Raw genomic sequence first — 12,596 nt, forward strand, 5'->3', positions numbered from 1 at the left:
TCCATGAAATGGGTGAACACCTGCTCTGCCTACTTCGGAACACCAGAGACTGAATCCTGGGAGTTTTCAAGGGGAAGGCAGAGTGTGGGGAGCCATGTGTCAAAACGGGGCAACACCTGTGAATTGTATCTGGCCGAGATCAATGAAAGGAGAAAAGAAAAACCCTTTAGGGTCTGCGTTAGCATGAAAATACAAGCCCTTTACATCTCTTGGTTTTGGGGCTCTGAGAGTTGGCCACTTCTTGGGAAGTTAAATGTGTCCTAATAGATGGGTCCAGAGGCGTGTGTCCATTCCTGTGGGTCAGGGATGGACGCACTTCCTGGTGCTCAGCACTAGGCAGAGACCAGTGGTGGTTTTGGCATTTGCGAAAGCCCAAAACTCTGAAAGTGGGGCCGGAATCACCCCTGTCTGGCACTGCCTGCGGCCTCATGGTGAGGTCCTTGAGGAAAAGCTCCTTTCGTTTCAGGGGCGCTGCAGGGCCCAGGTTTAGACAGGTCTTTGCCGCCTGCATAGCAACTGAGGTGGGGTCTGATGGGCCCAGGTGTGAACGAATAATGGCAAAGACAATTTATAGCAGTTTCTGTGCGAAGCCCGTTCTGCATACTGTACATTGCGTCTTCTGCAGACTCTGAGGGCTTGGTGCTGCGATTGTCCCTGTTCTACAGCTAGAGAAGTAGAAACTCAAGAGGCCAAGAAAGTAGATCAAGGGCATTCCCCGCCTCCCCCGCCCGCCCCTGCCAGCAGGGATTTGAACTGGAGGCCTCCATCTCCAGAACCTGCCTCATCCAGACGCAGACTGCATCATCCTACAGGGAGGGGCCGCACCTGGGCTGGGAAGATGAACCATACCACCTGGGGATGGGGTGGGGCGGGAGCAGAGGCAGCCAGAATCCTTGTTTAGATGGGGAGGGATGGAGTGCTGGATGAGGGAACTCCACACCTTTCCCAGCCAGGCCATTCCTGTGGACCACAGGAGATCACCCGTCCCAGTTTGTCCAGTTGGAGCCCTGACAAGTCCCATGTCCCTGTTTTCCTAGGACTGTGGGTCCCTGTGCCTGTGGTCTGAGTCACCCCTGGACCAGCTGCAGAGAGTGAATGGCTGAGTGGTCTGATTCGAGGGAGCTGTTTCAGGACACAGCCTGGGAGGCCCTTTCAATTACATTAGCCTCTGGCAACGTTAGAGGGAGATGCTAGCCCCACCCTCCCCCGCCTTCTTCCTGTGGCTCCCTGGGATAGTGATTCAGCAGCAAGTCGGAAGCAGGCTAGACTGTGACCTACCAGGAGTGGAGTCACCGGCAGGGTGGGGGCTGTCAGCACCAGCTCAGGGCAAGAATTGGAGCAAGGAGGGATCGTGGACTGGAGAAGGGGACTCTCATGGGAAGGAGAGGGCTTCTTGAGTTGCTAGGGAACTGAGCCCCAATGCAGGGCCGTTGCTGTCCTGCCACGCCGGGATTGGTTGTAGGGCAGTGGGAAGTGGTTGTAGCATGGAGGAGGATCCCTGCCTTTGCCTCTTGCCCTCCTTTGTGAGGGATGGGGGAGTCCCAGCCACTGGATACCTAAACTGCTTATCAGCCTATTCAGCAGCTAAAAATAGGAAATGGCTTTGCTAAAGGATGCCCAACCGGAAGCTTCCAAAAGGTTTCCTATTAGGGCAGCGCCTACGGGGCGGGAGGCCAGACACCCTGAAGGAGTCAGGATTCCCACCATTCAGTCACAGCCTGGCGATCCCCACTGCCAAGACCTCAGCCTCCACCCTATTAACCCCGTGTGCTGATCAGGCCCCTGGGCTCTGGCTTCCACCCCTGTGCCCACTGCTCCAGGAGGGGGTGGCGATTGGGCATTTGTCTTGAGCCTCAGAGCAAGGCCTGGGTTTTCTGGTCCCCAGTGGTGGCCTCACCCACCCACTGTGTGGCTTTGAGCAAGTTGTCTGGCTTCCCTAAGCTTTGCTCTACTCACCTGCAAGAGGAGAGCCCACTCCTGCTGCAGGGAGGGATCCGGAAGTCCTTGGTGAGGAGGACTCTGTACTCTGGCTGAAGGACAGGCAGGCCAGGAGATTTCTCCGGGGTGGCCGGAGGCTGATGGAGGTGATGCAACCCTGAGGCAGCCTCAGGGTCCCCAGGGGAACTTGTTGGAGATGCAGGTCTTGCAGTAGGTTGGGGTGGGGCCCTCCATCTGAATTTTAACCACTTTCTAGATGATTCCATCAAATGGCAGGTGAGAATCGCCACGCAGAGCCTGGCGCAAAGGGGGCCCTCAAAGCATGTGAGTTTTGTTTCCTTCCCACTCTTTTTTTTTTTTTTGAGACGGAGTTTCGCTCTTGTTACCCAGGCTGGAGTGCAATGGCACGATCTCAGCTCACCGCAACCTCTGCCTCCTGGGTTCAAGCAATTCTCCTGCCTCAGCCTCCTGAGTAGCTGGGATTACAGGCACGCGCCACCATGCCCAGCTAATTTTTTGTATTTTTAGTAGAGATGGGGTTTCACCATGTTGACCAGGATGGTTTCGATCTCTCGACCTCGTGATCCACCCGCCTTGGCCTCCCAAAGTGCTGGGATTACAGGCTTGAGCCACCACGCCCGGCCTTTTTTTGAGACAGAGTCTCACTCTGTCATCCAGTCTGGAGTACAGTGGTGCCATCAGAGCCCACTGCAGCCTTGACCTCCAGGGCTTCAAGCAGTCTTCCCACCTCAGCCTCCCTTGTAGTTGGGAGTACAAGTGCATGCTACCATGCCTAGCTACTTTTTTGAATTTTCGGTAGAGGCGAGAGTCTCACTATGTTACCTAGGCTGGTCTTGAACTCCGAGGCTCAAATGATCCTCCTGCCTCAGCCTCCCAAAGTGCTGGGATTACAGGCATGAGCCGCTGTGCCTGCATCACTCCTGAGTCTCGCTGTGCTCTCCTGTCTCATGGGAACAGCCTGGGTAGCCTGAAGCTGCTCAGAGCTGGAGAAGGAGAAGGTTGCCATCCCTGGGAGGAAGGTGCGCGCCGCCTGGCCGCCAGGTTGGGGGGATGGTCAGTGAGCCATTGGTCCCAGGCTTCTCCTGCCTGGACCAGCAGGAAAATTGTGGGACAGCAGAGGGCAGCTCCTCAGTACCCTCCATCCACTCCCTGCTCTTCCCCAGTAGCCCTCAGTGAAAAGGCCTGAAAAACTAATTTCCTCCTTGGGAGTGGAAAGTCTTCTGGGCAGGGCACAGCTACCATCTAATACTCTCTTCCTCCTCTCTGGAATTCTCTGCACGGTTGAGCTTTTTGGGGGCACAGCTAGGCACTCCAGGACACAGTCTGCCCAATCTCCCTTCTGCAAGGGAGGCAAGCGTGCCCTTGTTAAGGCCTTCCCTGGACTGACTGGTGGGAGCCCAGGGAGGGGGTAGATGGAAACTCTCCCACCTTTCTTTGTTTTTTTTGTTTTTTATTTTTTGAGACCGAGTCTCGTTCTATCACCCAGGCTGGAGTGCCGTGGCGCGATCTCGGCTCACTGCAACCTCCGCCTGCTGGGTTCAAGCCACTCTTGTGCCTCAGCCTCCGAAGTAGCTGGGATTACAGGCAGGCGCCACCACGCTCAGCTAATTTTTGTATTTTTAGTAGAGACAGGGTTTCACCATGTTGGCCGGGCTCGATCTCCTGACCTCATGATCCACCCGCCTTGGTCTCCCAAAGTGCTGGGATTATAGGCGTGAGCCACCGCGCTCAGCCACTCTCCCACCTTTCTGTAGCTCCTTTACAAGGCAACAGTTTCCACAGATTCTCCTCCACCCCATCCACGCTGCAGTTTTTATTCCTTCCGTGGGCTTATAAACCACAGCCTTTCCCCAGATTGGGCAGCCTTGGACAATGGCTGAACCTCCGTTTCCTAATCTCTAAAATGGGGATGATAGGACCTTCCTCTTAGTGTGGATGAGAGGATCGAAGGGGGCATGGAATACCAAGGGGGTTCTCAAACAAGGAAGGGGAGATGTCAGAAAAGCAGATTTCTGAACCTCGGCCCCAGCATTCTGATTAAGTGGGTTCTGAGTCCAAGTTTTGGGAAAGGCAGATGCCTAGGAGCAGGGGAGCTCCCCACTCTCTGCTATGCAAGCAGATCACCTTGGAGCTGAATAAACACTCCCCATGTTGGAGGCCACCCCTAGAGCTCCTGGATCAGAATCTTGGGGAGCCTCCATGAGGCCGACTCTGCTGCCTTCCCTGGGAGCCTGCTGCCTCTTCCTCCAAGAGAATCCCCCTCCACCACACCCCCACCCCCACCTTTCTAGTGGCAGACCAGCGGGCTAGTTGGCTTTGACCAAAGTTGGGCAGCAATTGGCATTTTCTTTGGTCCCTGGGGAAAATGGAAGGCATTTCCTTCAGACTCCAAAGAGAGCCCCATCCAGCCCCTCTGCTGTTCCCCGAGCACTGAAGAGAACTTTCAGTGTTTAGGGGCACTGAGGGTCAGGTTAAGGGAGCCAGCTCACCTTCCCAGTCCCCTAACGATTGTGAATGGAGGGTGGGGTGAGAGGGGTCGCGGAGATAAGGAAGGCTGGAGCAAAGGCCTGATTTGCGAAATCTGCCCATCCTTGAGTCTGGCTTAACTCTTTGCTGGAGGGCAGGGCAGGTAAACGGAGGCCTGAGGTTACAGCAGTTACAGTCTCTGACAGCATTTGAACCCAGTGCTCACTTCCTCGGAAGCTCAACTTCCGTTCCTACCGTTCCTGGCCTCCCAGTTAACTTTGCAGAATCCTCTGTCCCCGACTTCCCACGCCCCATCGGGACTCTCCAGCCGTAGCCTGAGAAGGGTCTTATCCATGGCCGCTGCCAGTCTCAGGTCGGACAGTGAGAGGAAGCAGCCACAGTGGCCCGCAGCGAGTCTCGGGTCTAGGACAGGGACAGACTTTAATCAAAGGGTCACACAAATCTGTGGTTACCTGGAGGGTGGTGTGGAGGACGACACATTTCAGTCGTGACTTACGGGCTGAGTGGGCCGGGTTCACCTCCCAGTGTTTTGCATCGCTAGCGCTAGCGCAAACCATGCAAAGAACAGGGAGGTGAAACGCTTCTGGGCGGGGTGAGCGGGCTCCCAGCGCCGGGTAGGGCCCGGGTTCCGGCGAGCGCCCTCCCGGACCCTCAGTTTCCCAGTTTGGGACGTGCAGACAACCTGCCTCGCCCTCCCCGGCCCGCCGAGGCTTAGGGAAGGTGAGCCCCAGTTAGCCTGCGGGCTGGGGCGGGGCGGGGCGGGGCGGGCGAATCGCGCCCGGGGGCCGGGCTGGCAAGGGGCCCGCGGACGGACGGGCGGGCGGGCTGGCGCGGCGCGCAGTGCGTGCGGCTGCGGAGCGCGCGGCTCGCCGGCGGTGGGCATCACATGAGCAGCGGCACCGGGGACCGACCGCAGCCAGCCTGAGGGCGCCCCCGCAGCCGCAGCCCCGCGCCCGCGCCCGCTCCTAAACATGTCTATCTGTTGTTGCTTCTTTTTCAGGGACTATGGCAGTTCCAAGAGGAAATCAGGTAAGGGAGCCTCCGGGCGTTTTCCCTTCAGCCTTCCTTCCCGCTGCGTGCACGCGCCCCTCCGATCCTGCGGAGGACTTCCTGGGGGCTGAGGGCCGGGGTCGGGGGGTGCGGGGGGAGTTGTCCTTTCGCGCCAGCCCTGGGATCCTGCGGGGCCGGGGGTACTCGCTTCTCTTGCTCCTCCCCAGTGCATGCCCCCTGACACCTCTGGTCCTAGAACCTTCGTTCTCCCCCCCCACCGACTCTCTCGGGCTCCCGCTACCTCGCTGTTTCCAGTGGGAGTGGGGGTGGGTGCATGGGGAGTGCTTGGGTGGCTCGGGAAGGGCCTAAGCCACCGCACCGTGGGCAGCCGGGTCCTTGGCCCCTGGGCTGCGGCGACCACTGCTGCGCAGTGCCGTGACTTCTCCAGTCCTTCCCGCGGTGCAGCGGTGATGAAAGGGTTATTAGAGACGCGGGGCTTCCCTGCGAGAAGGTGAGATTGAGATCCAGGACTGAAAAGGGGTCGTCCTTGAGTCACTTGAGTTTTTAGCGCCTGCACCGTGGACCTTCCTCCCTCCCCCAACTCTGAGCGTGTTCTCCCTGCGGAAGTGGGGGCTCTGCGTTTTGACAGCTAAGACCCGACCCTCCCCAGCACCCTAGCATTGACCTGACAGGTGCCAGGGCCCGCCCGGAGTTTGGAAGGGGGTGGAGGCAGGGAGAGAGGCAGGCCACCCCTCGGAGCTGCCTGCTGTGGGTTGAGGGTAGAACAGGATTCTCTATGAAAGGGGGAGGCTGGGCTCCCCAAATGGCAAACGCCTGGATGTGGGTGGGCTGTAGTTAACTGGGGGAGAGTGGTCCCTAGGAATTAGGGCTGTGTGTGTGCTGAAGTGGGGGTGGGGACAGACTGCTGCAGTGAACGGTGCTGCCACATGGATTGGCCACATTGATGGGGTGGCGGTACCTGGACATCCATCCTGGGGTCTGTTCCTTGGGGATGTAGGTAGTAACACGTGGCTCCTTGAATGGCTCCTGTGCCCAGGTGCATTGGTCTGTGGATAGGTTGAGGGGTGTGCCCCGTGTGGTGGATGGCATAGATGTAATTGTAGGATATGTATGTTTCTGTGTGTGCAAGTACTTGCTCACGTGCCTGTTAGAACCGGGAAAGTTGTGTCTTGGTTTATGTGATGGGGGTGTGTGTGCCTGTGGGGTTCTGTGTACATGTATGAGTCATGATAGCTGTGTGCGATGAGGGTGTGTTTACTTGTTTGGGTGCATAGGTTGGGTGCGTGTGTAGTTGAGATCTATCTGGTTATGGGTTGGAGTCTGTGTTCGTGTGTATTTGTGTACCTGTTTGGGTCGTGTCTAGCTCTGCATGTCCCAAACTGTGTGTGTACTTGCCTGTCACCTGGGTGTGAGGTGTCTCAGGCATGCCTGCCCACTGGTGCAGAAAGGCATTTCTGCGAACATCTGGGTAAGTCTGGGGAATAACGCTCCTCCGCTTTCCCTCCACACAGGCCTCAGGTGGGAAAATGGAAGGAGGGGCAAAACGGATTGTGCTCTGTCACCGCCCGCACGAGAAGCTTGCCTTGGGCCTCAGAGGCATAGTGTCCTGGTTGAACCTGGGCTCAAATTCTGGCTCTTTGTGACCTTAGGCCAGTTGCATACCTTCTCTGTGCCTCGGTTTCCTCATTTTCTTTAAAACAAAGATGCTAATGTATCTACCTGACACAAGAGGATTAAGTATGTTAGTGTGGAATAGTCCTGGCACCTAATAAATATACGTGTGTCAGTTCTCCGCAGCAGGAGCACTTTCTGAAGAACTGGGACCTAGTGCTGGCTCCATTGTCACTTTTCTCCCTACGTGACCTTAGGCAAATTCCTTATCTATGCTGGGCCTCAGTTTCCCTCTGTAAGGCAAGAGCTGGACGAAATAACCTCTTGGGTACCCCGCCGCAGTCTCCGAGGCTCAGCTTCTGCACTGCTTCCTAAGCAATGTAGGGCCACACCCAGGCTGCCTTCCCCAGAGAAAGCCAACTCCCAGTTTCTCTGCCTTCCACTCTCAGGCCAGGAAAAGGATGGATGGAGAAATTTAATTTACATTGGTGTGCTTATGATAATGGCCACTTAGTGTCTGTCGTGGTTGAAAATGCCAGCTCTGGAGCCAGACAGCAGGAGTTGAGAGTCTGGCTTCTCTCCTCTGTGACCTTGGGTAGATTTCTTAGCCTCTCTGTGCCCATTACCTCTTCTGTACATTTGGGATAACATTCATACCTACCCACTTGGCGATGGTTTATCATGTGTCAACTTGGCTGGGCCACAGTGCCCAGATAGTTGGTCAAGCATTATTCTAGATGTTTCTGCAACGGTGTTTTCTAGATGAGATTCACATTTAAATAAATCAGTGGATTTTGAGTAAAGCAGATTAGCCTCCATAATGCAGGCTGGCCTCATCCAATTGGTTGAAGACCTCTTAATAGAACAAAGACTGACACACACCCCCGCCCTCAACAAGGAGTTCTGCCAGCAGCCAGCTTTGGACTCAGCGGCAGCTCTTCCCCCAGTCTCACATTTTGGACTCTCAAACCTCCACAATCATATGAGCCAATTCCTAAAATAAATCTCCCTCTCTTCAAGCTCTCTGTTGGTTCTATTTCTCTGGAGAACCCTGACTAATACACACCTCATATGGTTACAACAAAGATTAAATAAACTAATATATGTAAGCATGCTTAGAACACCGCCTGCCACCTAGAAAGCTCCCCTGGAAGTGCCAGATACTGTTATTGAATGAGCATCTACTGTGTGCTAGGAAATTTACATGTTTCCTCATTTGCTGATCAGAGCCACAGTACATGAGGGGTAATAGGATTCCCATTTTGCAAATGAGAACCTGAGGCTCAGGTGGGGTGACTGCCCACACACAGCCCTTGACAAAGTGAGGATTGGAGTCTGTGTTGAGGGCTCCGCCCTGCTCTATAACGAACCACGAAGCTTCCCAGGGTCACTCCAGCCAGGGGCATTTGCACAGAGGAAATGGATGCCATTCTGGGGTTCACTGTAAATCTCTTTCTGAGCACAGATCTTAGACTTCAGGCAAGGCTTAGGGAAGGTGGAGTCAACAGAAGAAGAAAGTTCTCAGCAACTTTCTGGAGGAAGCAGGGCTGGTGAACTTGAAAACTGAAGGAGAGTTTGGCCTCTAATTTATCTTCATCTTTCTTCCCTCCATTGAACCTACTCCTTCCAGCATTTCCCCATCTCAGGAACTGGCACTATCTACTGTATTGCTCAGGCCCAACATCTAGAAGTCACTCTTTTTTTTTTTTTTAGATAGATTCTCCTCTTTTGCGAAGTCACTCTTTTTTTTTTTTTTAGATAGATTCTCCTCTTTTGCCTGGACTGGAGTGCAGAGGCACAACCTCAGCTCACTGCAACCTCCACCTCCTAGGTTCAAGTGGTTCTCCTGCCTCAGCCTCCAAGTAGCTGGGATTATAGGCACCACCCACCACCCGGGCTAATTTTTGCAGTTTTAGTAGAAACAGGGTTTCACCATGTTGGCCAGGCTGGTCTCGAACTGCTGACCTCAAGTGATCCACCTGCCTCAGCCTCCCAAAGTGCTGGGATGACAGATGTGAGCCTCTGCGCCTGGCCGAGAAGTCATTCTTGATTCTTCCCTTTCTTTTACCCTCCAGCTTGAGCTGCAGAGCCGCTGTCTCCTTACCTTCACCATCACACATGTTAGAAGCCCCCTTCATCTCTCCAGGAAGACCCCACCTTTCTACCTGGTCTCACTGCTTCTCTATTAGCCCTCTATCTGACATTCTCCACACCACAGCTAGGGTGAGCTCTTAAAAAATATGGATCAGCTGGGTGCAGTGGCTCATGCCTGTAATCCCAGCACTTTAGGAGGCCAAAGCAAGAGGATCACTTGAGCCTAGGAGTTCGAGACCAGCCTGGGCAACAAAGCAAGATCCTGTCTTTACTAAAGCCAAGTGTGGTGGGACATGCCTGTAGTCCCAGCTACTCAAGCGGCTGAGGTGGGAGAATCGCTAGCAGGGGTGGCCAGCCAGGTGAGAAGTTTGAAGTTGCAATGAGGCATGATCGTGCCACTGTACTACAGCCTGGGCAACAGAGAGACCCTATCTCTAAACAGGAATGAGGGAGGGAGGGAGGAAAGGAAGAAGAGAAAGAAAGAAAGAAAATAACATACTTTCCTGCCTAAATTCCCCCCAGGGACTCTCCATCCCACCCAGAACTAATTCCCTACCCTGGCTCACAGAGCTTGTGTGACTTGGCCCCTGGCTGCCTTCCTGGCCTGGGCTTTACCCCTCTCGCCCCGACCCAGCACACTCTGCTCAGCCACACCAGTCACCTTCTGCTCCTTAAACGCATCAAACACATTCTTCTTTGTGGCCTTTGTACTTGATCTTCCCTCTTGCCTGGAATGTTCTTCCCTGATTTTTCACATGGCTGGCTCCATCTTAAGATTTCTGCTTAAAATTGTCACCTTGTCGGCGAAGCTGCCGGATCCTCCGCTGTCCAGCCGCCCCGCAGATGGCCCCTCTTCTTCCCTCCTGATCACTTCCCACACTCCAGTGGTCCCACGTGTTTGCTGCTTCTGTCTCCCACCACCCCGAGAGCAGAGACCTCGGCTGCAGGGCTTGCGTCAGTATCGGGGGCCACTGGTACTTTTCGAATGGGTGGATGAGTGGAAGAAAGCATCTAATCTAAGAAGGAGTGAACCTACCAGGGTCAGGAAAGAAAGGTCATGGTGGCTTCAAATTGAGGATGATTATCTGGAAAGAGGAGACGTTTTTCTGGTTTGGGAGCAGACAGCGGGAGCCTTTGGTAATCCTGAGAGGGCACATGCACAAAGGTGGAGGGATAGGACGGAGCGTGGCTTGTTGGGAGACGGACCTCACTGAGCAGCAGCTGTATGCTAGGCGCTGTGCAAGGCGCTGTGGCTGTAGGTCCACAGGTGAAATGTCTTCAGGGAAACCGCCACCCTGCTGTAGGCCTTTCAGCTGTTGACTCGGCCCCACCCAGAGTGTTTTAGATAATTTCCCTTAAAGTCAATTGGTCATGGTCTTTAATAACTATAAAAATATGTTCCCAGCTGGGGTGTCTTTCTACCCTAGAGAAGTTTGCAGTGTGCTGTGGTTGAGGAGCTATACAGGAGAATGTACTATTAGGAGGGAAGTGAGGGAGCAACGTGGTTACCTGGGGGAGAGCAGTCCCAGCCAAGGGCATGGCAAGCGCAAAGGCCCTAGGGGAAGGGTGTGTGCTGGCTGCTCAGGGCGCAGTAGGAAGGCCTGTGGCTGAGGTGAAGAATAGTGGAGGGTGAAGTGGAAGGAGGTGAGAGTAGAGATGTAGCTGGGGGTGGGGAGGGAGTAGGGTGAAGCAGCACCACGTAGGGCCTTGCAGGACAGTCTAAGGACTTTGACTTTCACTGAGTGAGATAAAGATTCACTGAAGGGTTCTAAGTAGAGGCAGGGACATGATCTGGCTTCGATCATAGAATGATCGGGATTGACTAGACAGGATGGGATATGATGTGCAGAGTCACCGGGGGCGGCTAGCCAGGTGAGATGGAATAGGGGCAGCAGTGGAGGGGCAAGGCGCCGCGGTTGCTGGGCGGACTGTGGTGATTGGGCGTGGGCCTCGAGGGAGAGTTTGAGTGGGAGCTGGGAAGCACCTGCATCACGGTGCCTGGCGCCCCGCTCTCAGGCCTGGAACTTGCCAGTCATGTGACCTTGGGCAAATCCCTTTGCCTCTGAGAACAGGTTATCTCACCTGTTCTGTTCTATCAGCCAGGGTTCAACTAGAGGAACAGAACGAGTGGGAGGTATATATTAAGCGATGTTAGTGTAAGGAACTGGCTTACACAATTGTGGGGGCTGGCTAGGTAAGTCTGAAATCCACAGGGCAGGCCATAAAAGGGGGCAGGCTGCACCCCCAGGCCCAGGCTGGAGCTGCTGTCCACAGGTGAAATGTCTTCAGGGAAACCACCACCCTGCTGAAGGCCTTTCAGCTGTTGACTCAGGCCCATCCAGTGTTTTAGATAATTTCCCTTAAAGTCAACCGGTCATGGTCTTTAAGAACTATAAAAATATGTTCCCGGCGGGGTGCAGTAGCTCACACCTGTGATCCCAGCGCTTTGGAAGGCCGAGGCAGGTGGATCACCTGAGGTCAGGAGTTTGAGACCAGCCTGGCCAACATGGCGAAACCCCATCTCTACTAAAAATACAAAAAATTAGCTGGGCATGGTGGCAGGCACCTTGTAATCCCAGCGACTCAGGAGGCTGAAGCAGGGAGAATTACATGAACCTGGGAGGCAGAGGTTGCAGTGAGCAGAGATCATGCCATTGTACTCCAGCCTGGGCGACAGCGCAAGACTCTGTCTCAAAATAGGGGAAAAAAAAAAAAAAGTTTCCTAGCAACACCTAGATTCGTGTGTGATTGCATAACTGAGGACGGTAGCTAGCCAGGTCGATGTATACCACCTGACCATCACACCTATCAAATTTGGTCATTACAGTAACAGCGTCCTGGCTTGCCCCCAAGTGCGCAGGGTTCAATGAGGTGATGCCCTTTAAGGGGCTTTGTGCTGCGCCTGGCGGTAGGAAGGGCCTGTCGTTGTTAGCTGTGGTTGCTTGCCCAAGGTTGACACTGCTCCAGAAACCCCAAGAGGGTTGGAGCAACTCCCCAGAAAAAGGGGTTCCGGTGAGACCTGCAAAGATCTCACGGCTCTCACCCAGTCCTCTAGGAAGCTGCATTTCACCAAGGCGTGTAGCCGGGAAGTTCCGAGTTGCGCCACTAGGAGGCGCAGGCGGCCGCGGAGCCTCCGGGATGGTCAGGGCCCTGGGGCTGTGGCCGGGAGAGGCTGATGCTTCACCCCTCGCTGGAGCCCGCTGGAAGCTCCAGCTCGTTTGCATGCAGATGAGGTTGCTCAAGACCGTTGCAAGCTTGTTCTCTTCGGCAAGTGTTGATGTTCCTCATGAAATCCTGTTTACTTTATTCTCCTCAGAGGAGTGGTGAGCTCAGCCTCACCTCTGTCTCCGTGATCATAAAACTGTATTATTGGCTGAGTTCATGAGATCAGCATTAATATAGTTTCATTGCAGAGAAGCAGTGCTGCTTGGGGT

At 54.6% G+C, this 12,596-nt stretch overlaps 1 protein-coding gene across 7 annotated transcripts in view; it reads left to right on the forward strand.

The window, feature by feature from the left end:
* LOC141579866 (SH3 and PX domain-containing protein 2A-like) overlaps positions 1-12,596 on the forward strand; it is a 267,812-nt gene that overhangs the window by 169,084 nt on the left and 86,132 nt on the right. For 6 of the 7 annotated variants that reach the window (XM_074392497.1, XM_074392499.1, XM_074392495.1 and 3 more), the window contains one exon: positions 5,447-5,475. In XM_074392497.1, coding sequence (XP_074248598.1) covers positions 5,447-5,475 — 29 coding nt within the window. Of the gene's footprint in view, positions 1-5,316; positions 5,476-12,596 lie in introns of those variants that run through there. The other variant, XM_074392501.1, reaches the window with a different exon arrangement.

The sequence above is a fragment of the Saimiri boliviensis genome (genome assembly GCF_048565385.1).
Source record: "Saimiri boliviensis isolate mSaiBol1 chromosome 12 unlocalized genomic scaffold, mSaiBol1.pri SUPER_12_unloc_1, whole genome shotgun sequence".
Classification (NCBI taxonomy): domain Eukaryota; kingdom Metazoa; phylum Chordata; class Mammalia; order Primates; family Cebidae; genus Saimiri; species Saimiri boliviensis.